The sequence below is a fragment of the Trachypithecus francoisi genome, unplaced genomic scaffold (assembly GCF_009764315.1).
Source record: "Trachypithecus francoisi isolate TF-2019V2 unplaced genomic scaffold, Tfra_2.0 Contig01603, whole genome shotgun sequence".
Classification (NCBI taxonomy): domain Eukaryota; kingdom Metazoa; phylum Chordata; class Mammalia; order Primates; family Cercopithecidae; genus Trachypithecus; species Trachypithecus francoisi.
In genome coordinates, this window is record NW_022681445.1 from 2,416,217 (window position 1) to 2,432,465 (window position 16,249).

Here is a 16,249-nt window from a genome sequence, read left to right on the forward strand (position 1 = left end):
GGTGGCTCACACCTGTAATCCCAGCACTTTGGGAGGCCAAGGAGGGAGAATCACTTGAGCACAGGAATTCAAGACCAGTCTGGGCAACAAAGCAAGACTCTCCTCTCTACAAAAAAAATTTTTTTTAATTAGCCAGGAGTGGTGGCATGCTTGTGGTTCTTGCTACTTAAGAGGCTGAGGGGGTGGATTGCTTAAACCCAGGAGGTTTAGGCTACAATGAACCACGATTGTGCCAATTCACTTCAGCCTGGGCAACAGAGGAGACCCTGTCTAAAAACAAACAAACAACAGAAATACAAACACCCAAACAAAACTCATTTTGATATTTTCTATCTTTTGATAGAATTAAGTCTATTCTAGCCTGGCCAACATGACGAAACTCCATCTCTACTAAAAACAAATTAGCTAGGCGTTGTGGTGTGTGCCTGTAATCCCAGCTACTCAGGAGGCTGAGGCAGGAGAATCTCTTGAACCCAGGAGGTGGAAGTTGCAGTGAGCCGAGATCACATCACTGCACTCCAGCCTGGGTGACAGAGAGAGACTCCACCTTGAAAAAAAAAAAAAAAAAAAAGGCTGGGCACGGTGGCTCACGCCTGTAATCCCAGCACTTTGGGAGGCCAAGGCGGTGGATCACAAGGTCGGGAGATGGAGACCATCCTGGCTAACATGGTGAAACCCCGTCTCTACTAAAAAATACAAAAAAATTAGCCGGGCGTGGTGGCGGGCGCCTGTAGTCCCAGCAACTCGGGAGGCTGAGGCAGGAGAATGGCATGAACTGGGGAGGCGGAGCTTGCAGTGAGCCGAGATCACACCACTGCACTCCAGCCTGGGCAATAGAGCGAGATTCCATCTCAAAAAAAAAAAAAAAAAAAAAATTAAGTCTATTCGTATCCACTGAAACAACTGATATATTTGATTAATTTTTTCCATATTATGTTTATTCTATATCATTTTTACTTGGTGTTTCTTCTTTCTCCTTTTCCTTATTTTTGTTAGTTTTATGAATTGCTATCTATTCCATTTTTTTTTGCCCTGGCTAATTCGGAAGTTGCATTGTACTTTCTATTCTCTTAATTGCAACTTATTATCATCTGGTATTTATAACCAATTGCATATTTTGTTACCATTACTTGAAAACACAGTCCCCCAACTATTTTCTCACCCAACATCGAATTTTTCCTTGCACCCCTTACCCTAATGAGGTTGTCAGTGTATGTTAACTCTCCTTCCCCCTCCACTCCACCACATCTAATGCCTGTTTTTTTCTAAAATAGTTTTGTTCTGCATTATTATTAAATTTGCCTTTGCAGCAACTCCTTTTAAGAATCCTTATTTAGTACTCATATTGCAGATTCTAAGATATTCATTATGATCAATTTAGATTAAACTACTTATTACATATTTTCAGAAATACAATCACTATCCTTTAATTTAAGCTTCAGTACTTGAGGCTTCTGTTTTCGTTCACTTGGTTTTTGGTTAGAATGATTTCTTGAGTATTTTTCTCAAACAAATCATGTGGTTATTAAAATTTTTTTATTCTTAAAAATCCTCAAAGATCTTTTTTTTTCCCCCAATAGATGAATGAAATATGGCTGGGTGTGGGATTCTTGGTTGCAGTACTTTACTCTCAGTAGTCTCTAGATGATTTTTCAACATCTTTTAGCTCCTAGGACTTCCAATATTGTATATGAGAAATCCAATACTCATCTTACTTCTTTTTTGAGACAGGGTCTCACTCTGTCACCCAGGCTGGAGTGCAGTGGCGCAATCTCGGCTCACTGCAACTTCCATCTCCCAGATTCAAGCAATTCTCCTGCCTCAGCCTCCTAAGTAGCTAGCATTACAAGTGCACACCACCACGCCCAGCTAATTTTTGTATTTTTAGTAGAGACGACATTTCACCATGTTGGTCAGGCTGGTCTTGAACTCCTGACCTCAAGTGATCCGCCTGCCTCGACCTCCCAAAGTGCTGGGATTATAGGCTTGAGCCACTGCGCCCAGCCTCTTCTTATTTGTAGATAACTTACTCTGTCTGACTGGAAGCTTAATATTTATTTTATTTTATTTTTGAGACAGGGTCTTGCTCTGTTATCCAGCCTGGAATGCAGTGGCACAATCTTACCTCATTGCAACCTCCATCTCCCGGACTCAAGGGATCCTCCTACCTCAGCCTCTGGAGTAGCTGGGACCACCAGAGTGGGATACCATGCCTGGCGAATTTTTCAATATTTTTTGTAGAAACAAGGTCTTGCCATGTTGCCTTGGCTAGCCTTGAACCCCTGGGCTCAAGCTATCCTCCTGCCTCAGCCTCCCAAAGTGTTGGGATTACAGTTGTGAGTTACCGTGCCCAGCCAAGATTTATTTTTTGTTCTTGACAGCTCAGAATGTTATCACAGTATGCATTACGTGTATATATCAGTCAGCTATTGTCACAATAATGCTGCATAACCAACTACCACAAAAATCTCAGTGGCATTAAACAATAAGTATTTATTCTTTTTCATACACCTACAAATCTAGGCTCCAGATTGGGTCCAGGTGGATCAGGAGCCTCCCAAAACATGCTCTTCCCATGGCAGAAAGAAGGAACACGGGGTGGTGAGGCCACCTATGCAGGTATAATTCAAGTTTTGCTTGAATCACATCTGTTAACATCCCATTGGCCAAAGTGAGTCACATAGCCAAACCCAAAGTCAAGAGTTAAGGAAGTACTGTTCACCCATGTTAGATAAGGGGAGGGAATAAATGTCTGTTGAGCAACAATTTCATGTACTGTAGTGTGTAGATTATCTACTATTATCCTCCTGGAACTGCTGGGAACTCAGTGTAGCTTTTCAATCTGTAAACTTGGATCTTTGTTTTGTTCAAGCAAAGTTTCCTTCATTACTGTCATCCCTCTTTATACATGAGAGATTGGTTGCAGGACCCTAACATTTACCAAAATCTGTGCATAGCCAAGTCTCACAGTCAGCCCTGCAGAACCCAAGTATATGAAAAGTCTGGTCTCTGTATATACGGGTTTCACATCTCACGGATACCATATTTTTGATCTGAGTTTGGTTGAAAAAAACTCCCCATTATAAGTGGGTCCATGAGGTTCAAATCTGTGTCGTTCAAGAGCCAATGTACTCGCATAATCATGCTTATCTGCCATCAGTTCGTTTTTCCCCTCCTTGATCTTCTATTTTTGCTTGTCTCTATCTTCCAAGTCTCTTATTTTTATAATTCCATCTTTTCGTGTTTTTTTGAGATAGTGTGTTTGAGATATTTCTTTTCCTTCCCCCAAATTACTAACTCTGGATGCAATGGCAGGATGCAAGGAGATCTACTGTATTTTAAAATTTGAAATCATTTTCACCTAGTTACAGAAAGTTTTGTGTGTTGGAGGATGCATGCATGTATACGGCAACTAACTCATCCTGGTTTGCCTGGGACTGTCTTGGTTTTAGCACTGAAGGCCTCACATCCCTGGATCTCCCTTAGTCCGGGAAAACCAGGATTGTTGGTCACCCTAATGCTGTATTTGAATCTCTTTTTCTTAGTTTATTTTTAAAAATTTGTTATTTGTCCTCTAGCAATTCTGATTCCTGAGTGCCTGCCTTATTTGATCTTCCTCCTTTTGGCTGATGGGAATTCTTTTTTTATTTTTATTTTATTTGGAGATGGGATCTTGCTCTGTCACCCAGGCTGAAGTGTAGTGGTGTGATCACCACTCACTACAGCCTTGACCTCCCAGGCTCGAGTGATCCTCCCACCTCAGCTTCCCAAGTAACTGGGACTACAGGTGTGTGCCACCATGCCTGACTAATTTTTTTCTTTCTTTCTTCTTTTCTTTCTTTTTCTTTTCTTTTCTTTTCTTTTTCCTTCTTTCTTTCTTCTTTCTTTCTTTCTTTCTTTCTTTCTTTTTCTCCTTCCTTCCTTCCTCCTTCCTTCCTTCCTCTTTCTTTCTTTATCTCTCTCTCTCTCTCTCTCTCTCTCTCTCTCTCTCTCTCTCTCTCTCTCTTTTCTTTCTTTCTTCTTTCTTTTTTAGAGACAAGGTCCTGCTATATTTCCCAGGCTGGTCTCGAACTCCTGGGCTCCAGTGATCCTCCCACCTCAGCCTCCAAGGTGCTGAGATTATATGCATGAGCCACGACACCCGGTCTGCTGGGACTTCTTAGATGTCTTGTTACTTTTCTTTATCCATTGTACTGATACCATTTGGGTCTCACTCATCATGCATCAGGACTTGGAGTTAATTTTAAGTCATCACCTTTATTTAGGGGAAGGAAAACTTAACAAGGCCAGGGTAACAAGAGAAGAGAAGGCCCAGCTCCCCTTCCTTCCATTATCCATTAGAGAAATGTGCCAGTGTCACGGCACCCTCTTGGATATATAGTGTGTGTCCACGTTCCAGTAGAGGGACCTGCCCCCTTACTGCTCTCCTTTTATGGAGTGAGCATAAGAAGACAACTTTATTAATGAAGGGACACATAAACTGCTTGAGTGCCAGGAAGTCTGGAGTTGGATGCTAGCTGTTTAAAAGAGTTATCTAGGAATTCCAGCTGCTGGCCTCTGTTGGGAGGTGCCACTTCTCTGTGGGTTTTTGTGTGTTTCTGCATGTCTTGTGAGTAGAGGCACTAACAGTTTTTATTCTGAACTAACTTTTGAAGGAAGTTCGTGTAGTGTGTCCCTATGGAGCCAAGGGCAAACTTTTTTGTTGACCAGTATAATAAAGGTAAAGGATTAAGTGTGGTGGCTCATGTCTGTAATCCCAGAGCTTTGGGAGGCCAAGGCAGGAGGATCCCTTGAGGCCAGGAGTTCAAGGTTACGAGCTATGATTGAGCCACAGCACTCCAGCCTGGGCAACAGAGCAAGATCCTGTCTCTAAACAACTTAAAAAAAAAAAGAATAAAAATGATTATGTCTTATTTGAGAACACATTGGGCAAGTTTGCTTGCAGCCCCCTTTAAAATAGTATGTTCTTTTAAAAAACTTTTTAATTTTAATTTTTAAAATTTTTATTTTTTTGAGACAGAGTCTCGCCCTGTCGCCCAGGCTGGAGTACAGTGGCACTATCCTGGTTCACTGCAACCTCCACCTCTCAGGGTTAAGCAATTCCTGAACCTCAGCCTCCCGAGTAGCTGGGATTACAGGCGTGCACCACCACACTGGCTAAGTTTTGTATTTTTAGTAGAGACGGGGTTTCACCATGTTGGCCAGGCTGGTCTTGAACTCTTGGCCTCGAGTGATCTGCCCACCTTGTGCTTGTAATCCCTTCCAAAGTGCTGGGATTGTGTGAGCCACCACGCCCAGCTAAAATAGTATTTCTAAGCGTGGGTTCCTTATCTGTGACACACATCCACTGCACGTGCAGCATACACCTGGGTCCTTCTCTGTGTTACTCCCATGGAACTTGGGGGGCAGAGGAACCAATGCAAACCTGAGGTTCATGCTTTCTATTGTGCTATGAGTAATAAAGTAATTTTTCTTTGACCTGATATTCTTGTGTCTTCTGCCAGCATGCATGAAACTGTGGCAGGCTAACTGATTAGCTTGCAAGCAAGGTAAATCCTCAGACCCTTCCCAGTTCTTGACAGAGCCCATTAGAAATTATGTGCCTTCTGGTCAGAGGAAGGGAGCCATTGGTCCCATAGGAAGCTGGGTTCAGTAGAAGGCCCCTTCCCCACTCTGTTCCAGCCCCAGCTGATTTATGGTACAGGCAACTCAGAATGAGGTCATTTTTAGATAATTCTGCTTATTTCAGTACAGTAGATAACAGACAACAATACAGTGTTCCATAGTTCCTGATCTCTGTATATTCTAATCTATGGAAGGGTTGTCTCCTGTGATGGTTAATACTGAGTATCAACTTGATTGGATTGAAGGATGTGAAGTATTGATTCTGAGTGTGTCTGTGAGGTTGTTGCCAAAGGAGATTAACATTTGAGTCAGTGGACTGGGAAAGGCAGACCCACCCTTAATCTGGATTGGCACCATCTAATCAGCTGCCAGAACAGCCAGAATAAAAGTGGGCAGAAAATCGTGAAAAGACTAGACTGGCTTAGCCTACTGGCCTACATCTTTCTCCCATGCCGGATGCTTCCTGCCCTCAAACATTGGACTCCAAGTGCTTCAGCTTTGGGACTTGGACTGGCTTCCTTGCTCTTCAGCATGCAGATGGCCTATTGTGGGACCTTGTGATCGTGTGAGTTAACAGTCCTTAATAAACTCCCCTAATATATATATCTATCCTATTAGTTCTATCCCTCTGGAGAACCCTAATACATCTCCCAAGGATTTATTTATAAGTATTTTCCTATGGAAGCAATTTTATAAACAGTAGTTATACTTAGCCCTAGTTTTTTCTAGACTAGCTCTCTAAACTTACATGCAGCTTCACTTTAGTGGTTAAGACAATGAATTCTGGAACCAGACTACCTAGATTCAAATCCTCGCCTCTCTATTAACTAGATGTGTGACCTTTGACAAGTTACACTTACCTCTCTATTCCTCACTTGAAAACTGAGTTAACAATACCAGCTACCAATAGAATTGTTTTGAGGATTAAATGGATAATACATGCCTCGTAAGCAACTACTTTCTAAGCTGCTATGATAACCATTTAATAATTTGGCCACTGCGTACAATTTAAGCAAACTTGATCACCACCTGTAGTCTTGTTTGTATAACATATACTGCTGGGGGCGATGCTTTATTACCTATGTCTTCTGTTTCCAGGTGGCGGAGCTTCCATTAGAGCAACAATTCTTAACCTGGGGTCTGTTGACACTTTCAGGGGACCCATGAACTTAATAAGAAAAAAAACCTTACATTGTAATTTTACCCGACTTCTTCTTCTTCTTCTCCTTCTCCTTCTTCTTCTTCTTTTTTTTTTTTGAGACAGAGTTTCACTCTTGTTACCCAGGCTGGAGTGCACTGGTGCGATCTTGGCTCGCCACAACCTCCGCCTCCCAGGTTCAAGTGATTCTCCTGCCTCAGCCTCCTGAGTAGCTGGGATTACAGGCATGCGCTACCATGCACGGCTAATTTTGTATTTTTAGTAGAGACGGAGTTTCTCCATGTTGGTCAGGCTGGTCTCGAACTTCCGACCTCAGGTGATCCACCCGCCTTGGCCTCCCAAAGTGCTGGGATTACAGGCGTGAGCCACCACGCCTGGCCATTTTATCTGACTTCTAACTGAAATGCAGTATTTCCTGCAAGTATGAATATAGACAACAAACTGCAGTATTACCAGTGTCTATAATTTGTAGCTAATAGAAATCAGAGATATTTTCTTATGAAATTTCACTTGTTGCAGATATCTCAAAATATCATTTAAGCTCATCACTACTTCAAAATTATGGTAGTAATTAGTCCCACTGTTGTCTTATTATTTAATGCATTAATAAAGGAACACATAGATTATTTATCATGAATGTATTTACAGTATATACTTCAGGGTTGTATTTTAGTGTAACTGGCTTCCTTTGTAATACCATGTATTTTATTTTATGCCCTTAAAAATGTTATTTTGAGGCTGGCATAGTAGCTCATGCCTGCAATCCCAGAACTCTGGGAGGCCTAGGTGGGTGGATCGCTTGAGCTCTCGAGTTTGAGACCAGCCTGGGCAGCATGTCAAAACCCTGTCTCTACAAACAAAAACAAAAACAAAAAATTAGCCGGGTATGATGGTGTGCGCCTTTAGTCTCAACTACTCCAGAGGCTGAGGTAGGAGGATGGCTTGAGCCCAGGAGGTGGAGGTGGCAGTGGGCCAAGATCACACCACTGCACTCTAGTCTGGGCAATAGAGTCAGACCTTGTCTCAAAAAAAAAAAAAAAAAAAAATGTTGTTTTGAGAAAGGATCCATGGGCTTCACCAAATACTAAAGAGGCCTATTGTCTAGGGGTTAAGAAGCTCTTCATTAGAGTAAGTGGGCTCTCCCTGCCCACTCAGTTCTCCCCAGTGGGGTGGCCAGGATCATGGGAGGGATCTGCAGCCCACAGCAGCCCTGCCTCCAGCCCTGCCTGTGAGTGAGGAAGCCAGATCTAAATTATGTCCTTGAATATATGAGCATCACTAATAAAGAGATATACTGATGTCCAGCTGTTTGTTGGATCCTGCTCTTTTGCAGCTGGTGTCAACCTATGGCAGAGGCGTCACGTATAAGCTCCCCTCAAATGCCAACATACAGCGAAATGACAGACTGCCATCTGTCATTTCGTCCACGTCATGGGGTCTCTGCAACCATATTGTGAGCCCCCTGGGACAGGCCTACGTCTTGCCCTCAGTGAGGCAGTAAAGAGGTTGTGTGGGAAAGAATGTGGTCTCTGACCCCAGGAAGCTTGGGTCCAAATCTGGGCTCTGACACTTTGCAGCTGGGTGATTGTGAACAAATTACTTAAGCGCCCCATGCCTTGTTTCCTCTTTTATAATTGTAAGTGGTTTTTGCAAGAACTCAGTGAGTGAAACATGTAAAAGAGAATAGTGTCTAGCACGTAGAAAGAACAGAGGGGAAAAGATCCTATATTTATGCCTATGTGTTTATCAGGATGCAATGAAAGCAGCTAAATACATTTTCCCTGCAGATGAAATACTAAAGTCCTGGAGATGAAGAATTATTTTAATTAGGTTTTATGGAAAAATATATTTCATGGCTTGCAATACTACTAAGACTGTATCAAAGTAGTCCTCTATCTTACCAGTAAGAATAAAACCAGCTTTCTCTAATCAACAGGTTGTCTTGGTGACATTTCAGGGAGGCAGCATGCAACAAAAATGAACGACAATATTGGTATTAGCTGACAGGTGGGAGAAATGGAAGTGGGACCCGGAAGACAGCCTGTTTACTAAGATGTTACCGTTGCTTTTAAGAGATAAGTTTCTTAGAATTGGGTGTTTTTCCCAAAACAGAAATCTAATACAGAATGACAGCTATTTAAACTTGTCACTTATAAATAAGTACAAATTCTCTGTGCAGATACAAATATCTGTACTTCCTGGGTTGGTCAATACTTTTCTCTTGCAATCTTATTTCTATCATCACCTTGGTCTGTGTCCTGGTCTCTGACTTGGGGTAGGGCAATAAGCCACTAAAATATTGAGCCTGCCTCTATTAGGTTAGTGCAAAAGTAACTGTGCTTCTTGACATTAAAAGTAATGGCAAAAACTGGCCAGGTGCAGTGGCTCGCACCTGTAATCCCATCACTTTGGGAGGCTGAGGCAGGTGGATCACCTGAGATCAGGAGTTTGAGACCAGCCTGGCCAACATGGTGAAACCCCATCACTACTAAAAATACAAAAAAATCAGTCAGGTGTGGTGGCATATGCCTGTAATCCCAGCTACTAGGGAGACTGAGGCAGGAGAATTGCTTGAATCCAGGAGGTGGAGGTTGCAGTGAGTCGAGATCGTGCCACTACACTCCAGCCTGGGCAACAAGAGTGAAAACTCCATCTAAAAAACCAAAAAACAAAACAAAACAACACAAAAAACAAGTAATGGCAAAAACCACAATTACTTTTGCACCAAGCTATTTCTCATTCTTTCTATTGTGTACTCATCTATTGACATTTCATTATTCTGTAAATCTAGCTTAAATTGCTGAAGGACACAATGAGATGAGGGTTGAATAAAATCTTGGTCCTAAAGAGGCATTTTTACTTTCTTTGGTCTGTCTTCTCCCCCATCTCCAACATTACTGTGGAAAATCCTCCTTCTATAGGTGTTTAAATAAATACATACTCTGGGGTTTCATTTCAAGGGTTATATTCTTTCCTCTTCATCATTGTGGCAGTTGCATCCAATTATCAACCATGTTGAGGATCATTATAAGGAAATAAAGACTACCAAATGATAATCAGAAACAAAACTCAAATTTATTGCCTGCCTGGGAAGGGAAGGTCACATCACTGAAGCATAAATTTGGCTGCTATCTCCATGTACCACTTGAAAGAAGCAGAGGGCAAAGGAGAAAGCTACACCAAATTTGGTGATATACAGAGTTCAGGTCACTGCTTAGCTCTGAAGGCCATGCATAAACTCTTCTCTACAACTGGTCATTGCACTGGTTCGCTTCTTAAAAGTGCAGGCACCATTCCCAGTTATGTTCAGGCTGCTCTGATGGACTTGGTGTCACTTGGGAAATTCGATGTGTTTGCTTGAAGTTGGTCAAATCTTTAACAGCATCGGTAGCGCATTAGTAAAAGGGTTCACCAAGTATGATTCACTGGATACCTGTCTCTTTACTGATGTCTTTTGGAACCGCCAGATCAAATTTCCTTCTATTTCGTTAAGGCAAAAACTGAGAAATATACATGTGTACCTAGAAAAACAAGTATTACACAGGGTGCCCTTCAAGGTTGTAAAAGAGCAAAATATGAGGTGCTAGAACAGATGCTTGTACATGAAAGTTGACAGCAGCTCTATGCACAGCGCCCAAAAGGTAGAAACAACCCAAGTGTCCATCATCAGATGAATTAATAAACAAAAATGTGCTATACACAAACAATGGAATGTTATTGAACCACAGAAAGGAATAAAGTAGCAATACATTTTACAACATGGAAGAACTTCAAAAAACATTATGCCGAGTGAAAGAGGCCAGACACAAAGGACCACATACTGTATGACTACATTTACAGGAAATATTTAGGTAAATCCATAGAAACAGAAAGCAAATTGGTGGTTGCCAGAGGCTGGGGGTGTGAAGATGACAAGCTAGTGCTTAATGGATACACAGACTTCTTGGTGGGTGATGAAAATGTTTTGGAAACAGAAGGGGTAGTTGTACAACATCATGAATGTACTAAATGCCACTTTACAACTGTACTTTACGATGGTTGGTTGTTCTGTGATTACTCCTTAGTTGTTAAAATAAGGGAAAAATAAAGGTAAAACAAAAGCACACAAAATTTCATGTTTCTTTGAGTCTCACTGCAATGAGGGAAAAAATGAGGGAGCAGAAACGGCTGAACAACTGATGATGACGCATCAACAAAGAGAAAAAGACAAAGAAAAAGACGGGGGTTCTACTTAAGAAACAAGGCTACAAATATTTGAAAAGCAAACCAATAAAATGGATTTTCAAATGTTTCACTATTAACTTCTTGCAAACAAACTACAAAAAGTGTAAATGATCTTATAAAGAGAGAGCACACAAAACATCCAAGAAGAGCCTTTTCAAAGCCAGTGAGAGAGCCTCACTCTGTGGTGCACTAGGTACAGACAGGGCCTTTGAAAGGGCAGGGGACTGTCACACAAGCAAATCTGCCACTAATTCCATTCCATAGCTTTGGAAGTCTCCCAGGTACTCAACTGCAGTATAACAAGCATGACTGTACTGTACTTCTTTTCATTTTATTTTTCAAAATGAATGTGTAATAATTCCATTCCATATATTGTGCATAAACCTATTAATCTAAATACAATTACACTCTTTCAGAATTCTTCTGAAAGAGGTTTCTCAGAGTTCATAGGTCACTTTCATATATATTATGTACAGGGAAACATTTTTAAAAAGCAATGACCTTCATGGGACATGAGACAGCAGGGATAGATCGTGAGGACATTATGCCAAGTGAGATAAGCCACTCACCAAGGACAAATGCCATATGATTCCACTTCCATGAAGTGGCCAGGGTAGTGAACTCATAAAGAAAGCAGAACAGTGGCTGCCAGGGACTGGGCAAGGGAGAATGGGGAGCTGGTATTCAATGGGCATGAGTTTCAGTGTTGTAAGATGGTCTGGAAACCTGCGGCACAACTGTGGGGGTGGACTTAATACTATTGAACCGCGCACTTAAAACAGTTAAGGTGGTCCATTTTAGATTATATGTTTTTACCACCATTTAAAAAAATTTAAATTGCGCTCTTCTTGTTAAAATATTAACTTAAAATTAAAATCTTGTTAAAATATTAACTTAACATTGTTGGTATTGCCATCTTATGGCTTTAGAGAAATTATACACTTCACAAGTTTAAACTCAACTTGGTTAGGATTTGGATACTTTAAAATACTATATTAAAACTAATTATATCAACAGCAACGACAACAAAAGGAGTAACTTAAACAAAACAATGCTCCTTTAGGAGATCACTTCCCTGTTTCTAAATAAAAATCAGTGGATTGTGCTTCTGTGTAAAGTGTGTATTTTAAAATGTAAAATACCAAAACATGAGAAAAAAACCACAAAACTCAAGTAAAAACTGGGAATTCATTGGGTCAGTGCTCCTGTGCTTTTAAAAGAGAGACAAACTACCACAAGCCTCAGGGCGCTGGAGGGGTTGGCTTGCCTCCCTTCGTCTGAACTACGGACTGGCTCGCTGCTTGCCCCCCTGGATGTGGCTGCACTATCTGAACAGCGCCTGTTGCCAAAAACACTGGCTGCTGCAGGACTCTCAACTGCTGCGTCTGGAGCTGGATATGCTGTGGCTGTGGCTGCTGTGACTGTGGCTGCAGCGGCTGTGGCTGTGGTTGCTGCTGCAGTTGCAGCTTCGGCGGCTGTGGCAGCCGCGGCTGTGGCAGCTGCGGCTGTGGCCGCATTTGCAGCTTCAGCCGCAGCTGTGGCTGCTGCTGCTGCCTCAAGACAGAGGGGAGCTGGATACCCTGCTGAGGAACCTGGGCGGAGCCAAGCAGACCCAACACAGCTGCCTGGGGCTGGGGCTGCAGACCACTACCTGCGCCAGTGGGGTTCACCTTAAGAAGCTGCTGAGCAGGTGCGGAACCCTGTGGCCCTGGCTGAGGACGGTGAGCAGCTGTGGGCTGCTGGAGCTGCTGCAGGGAAACCAGCTGATGGAACTGCTGCTGCGTGCTGCTCAAAACCACGGAGCCCTGCGGAACCTGGAGGAGAGTCAGGGGCCTGAGACCTTCAGAAGTATTTAGGAAAAACTGAAGGGGTGCTTGAGAAGATGACTGTGCTGCACCGGGCCTTGCATCTGGTAGTGAACCTCCTGAGGACTGAAGGCCACTGCCACTGATTCCTGCAGGAGCTGGGCCACCCGAGCCAGGGGCCTGCACAGGCTCGAAACTGCTACCCAAAGCCTGGGCTGCCCGGACTGGGCCCTCCTTGTTGATGGCCTTTAGGCCAGTGGAGCCTGTCCTGACCTCAATGGCTGGGGCTATTTTTATGAATCTGGTGGGGGGCTGGGCAGCTGGACGGGGCCTGCTAACTTGAATGAAATGCACAGAGGGCTTCTGAGAATGACTTGGTGCTGCAGAAGCAGCAGCTACAGCAGGAGCAGGAGCACTTGCAGGAGCGGCAGGAACAGGAACAGGAGCAGGAGCAGGAGCAGGAGCAGGAGCAGCAGCAGCAGCAGCAGCAGCAGCGGGAGAAGCGGCAGGAGCAGCAGTAGCAACTGCAGCAGCAGGAGACGTGGCAGAAGCAGCAGGAGCAGCAGCAGCAGCAGCAGCAGGAAAAGGACGCTTAAGAGAGCTGCCTGCCTGTTGTGGGGGAAAACTGTTACTTGAGGAAATCTTTCCTGAGCTTGAGGGAAGTTGGTTGCGGGGAGGTGCATGTTTCTCTCCCTTCCCCAATACTGAAGACTGGACCCACACAGGCTTAGGCTGTTCTGGTGTTTTCCATGAGGACAGCTGACTGACACCGGCTGGGCCACTGGAGCTGTGTGACATCTTGCCTGGACCTTTGACTTTGCTCTGTGCGGATTCCTGGGCCTGACTCACTGCCCTCCCAGCATCAGTCTCTGACCCAGGCCTGAGACCAGCTGAATGGTCATCTGGGAAGGGCTGCCAGGGAGACTTCTGGCTCTTCCGCCTGGCTTTTTTACAGGGCTGTATTTCACCACAGAAAAACGGATCATTAAATGACTGCATGATGTTTGGCTCGGTGTCCCAGGCCTGAGGGCCAGCTTCCCATGCAAATCCGAAAAGGTCTTCTACCTCCTGGGCTGGCCAGACTGGGAGCTTTGGCTCAGCAGCTGTGACGGGCTGACACCCTTCAGCAAGTTTCTCCACATCCACTTCCCAAGGCACGGCCAAATCACAGGATCTCTGTTTCCACATGTCTATACAACTTCCTGCTTTAGCAATGTCCAGCTCATAAGGCTGACCTGCTTTTCTTTCTTCTTTTTGGCCAGAAGTCGACACTGTCAGCTCAGGAGGAGGTGGACAGTCAGACTGCTCCTGCTGTGACCTTACAGAGGGCCACGAATACCTCTGGAGGCACTGTTTCATCAGGTCGGTATTCATCCTTTGCTTGTTATACAGCAGCCTGTTTGCAGAACAGGCGACTGCTACAGAAGGATCGAGACACAGTGGTTCAGCTGTCTCTAAGATCAGTTGACTCTCAAGTGGAAATTTGTCTTCCTGGCTCCATTGCTGGACATCTCTTGTCATTGTATTCACCTCGTGGGCTAAAGTCGGGAGCGCTGAATGTAGGAGAATATGCCTGCTTTGATAACCAGGAGGTAGCATATTACTGGACTGCCTGTAGTCATGGACTTCTACTATGACACACCCACTATGAAAAATGTTAACCGAAGCTTTATCAAGGACATCGGCCAAAGCAGGGGGTAATTCTTCTGCATCCAAGTAGTTGAGCAATGTCCTTTCATCATAAGGCAGCGGAATGGTCTCTGCAAAGGACCCATCTTTTCTCTGGAGCATCACAGAATATCCCTGATTGCCTGGATATAGATTGACCAGTAAACATGGCAAGGACTCTCTCCTAACAAGCTTTTCTAACAAGTTTACATTGCTTCTCAATTCCTGAGGATCCTCAGGCTCTTTTCCACATTCTTCTACATAAATGTCATAAAGTTTTTCCTGCAGAGTTTTTCCCGCCCTAGGTGAATATCTCCTCCTAGGAGGTCTCTGTTGGGCAATTTCAGTGATACTCTCTGTGTCATTCAGAGCCTGTTCTAAATCTCGATCCATTGTAACAGAAAACAGGGCCCCTAACAGGAGAGAAAACGCATGTGCTTTGGTGAAGTGGGGTGGATGTCACGGCTGTCATATTTAATGTACAGAACCGCAAGACGCCGCAAGTCCACACTGAGTTCAACATGGGCATCTGCCCAGAAACCCGCCCCCAGGGAAGCGCTACCCAATCTGTTTGAGGGTTTCTGAAAACATCGGTACCTGAGGGGTGGTCGACCTGGCACTGGCTTCGCGTCTCTGCGGGCTGGAACGGGAGAGGGAGGGCCGGGGTCAGCTCCTGGGCACGTCTGGGCACCCGCCCAGAAACCTGCCCCCAGGGAAGCACTACCCAATCAATCTGTTTGAGGGTTTCTGAAAACATCGGTACCTGAGGGTTCGTCGTCTTGACCGGGGGCTTCGCGTCTCTGCGGGCTGGAACGGAAGTGAGCGGGAGGGCCAGGGTCAGCTCCTGGGCACGTCTGGGCACTTGCCCAGAAACCCGCCCCCAGGGAGCACTACCCAATCTGTTTGAGGGTTTCTGAAAACATCGGTACCTGAGGTTCGTCGTCTTGACCGGGGGCTTCGCGTCTCTGCGGGCTGGAATGGAAGTGAGCGGGAGGGCTGGGGTCAGCTCCTGGGCGTGTCTGGGCACCTGCCCAGAAACCCGCCCCCCGGGAAGCACTACCCAATCTGTTTGAGGGTTTCTGAAAACATCGGTACCTGAGGGGTCGGTGTTGTGGCTTGGGCTTCCCGTCTCTGAGTGCTGCACCGGAAGTGACAGTCAGGGCCGGGGTCAACTGCTGGGCCCCGTCTATGCACATGCGCACTTGCAGCACACCGCAGATTCCAGACGCCACCTGCTTCTCTGGCCTCAAGGGTGCGAGGCTCACTCGCTGCACTTCCGGGTCTGCTGCCAGCACTTGCACTTGACCACTTGCCATTTCGCCTTGAAAGCGTACATGCAAAAGCACAAGCCACCAACGACGGTATAGACACATCTTTCGTACCGTGCGTAGACATCCGTTTCCGCAGGAATGACACTGTCGGGAAATCATGGGAAGTTTTCACTGGTCTTGTCGGAAACTTCAACAATTGTTGGCACTTTTGGAATCTCTTGCCATCAATGGCAGCGCTGCTGCTGGTATCCGTCAGCCACTGGGCTGCGGAATGAGCCCGCAGTAGCAGTGCTTCCATGCCCGGAGACGCCACAGGTTGTGGCAAGCATCAGGATTCTTCATGTCGTCGTCCAGTGAGCTCCCGCCTGGGAGTGTTCATGTAGATGCACCAGTACATGACATTCATTTACATAATTACTCACCTTTTATTTCTCCATGTGTTGAGTTAGGGCACTTACAGATTAAAAAATTACGTGGTGGGTCATTACATTGTCTAT

At 44.7% G+C, this 16,249-nt stretch overlaps 1 protein-coding gene across 1 annotated transcript; it reads right to left on the minus strand.

The window, feature by feature from the left end:
- Positions 1 to 12,249: 12,249 nt before the first annotated feature.
- On the minus strand, positions 12,250 to 15,797 carry LOC117074079 (putative transcription factor SPT20 homolog-like 2). The gene is made up of 3 exons (XM_033195316.1): positions 15,542 to 15,797; positions 15,079 to 15,453; positions 12,250 to 14,936 (listed from the first exon to the last, which is right to left on the minus strand). The coding sequence occupies exons 1-3, from the start codon at positions 15,795 to 15,797 to the stop codon at positions 12,250 to 12,252; spliced, it is 3,318 nt and encodes a 1,105-aa protein (XP_033051207.1).
- Between the last annotated feature and the right edge of the window lie 452 nt (positions 15,798 to 16,249).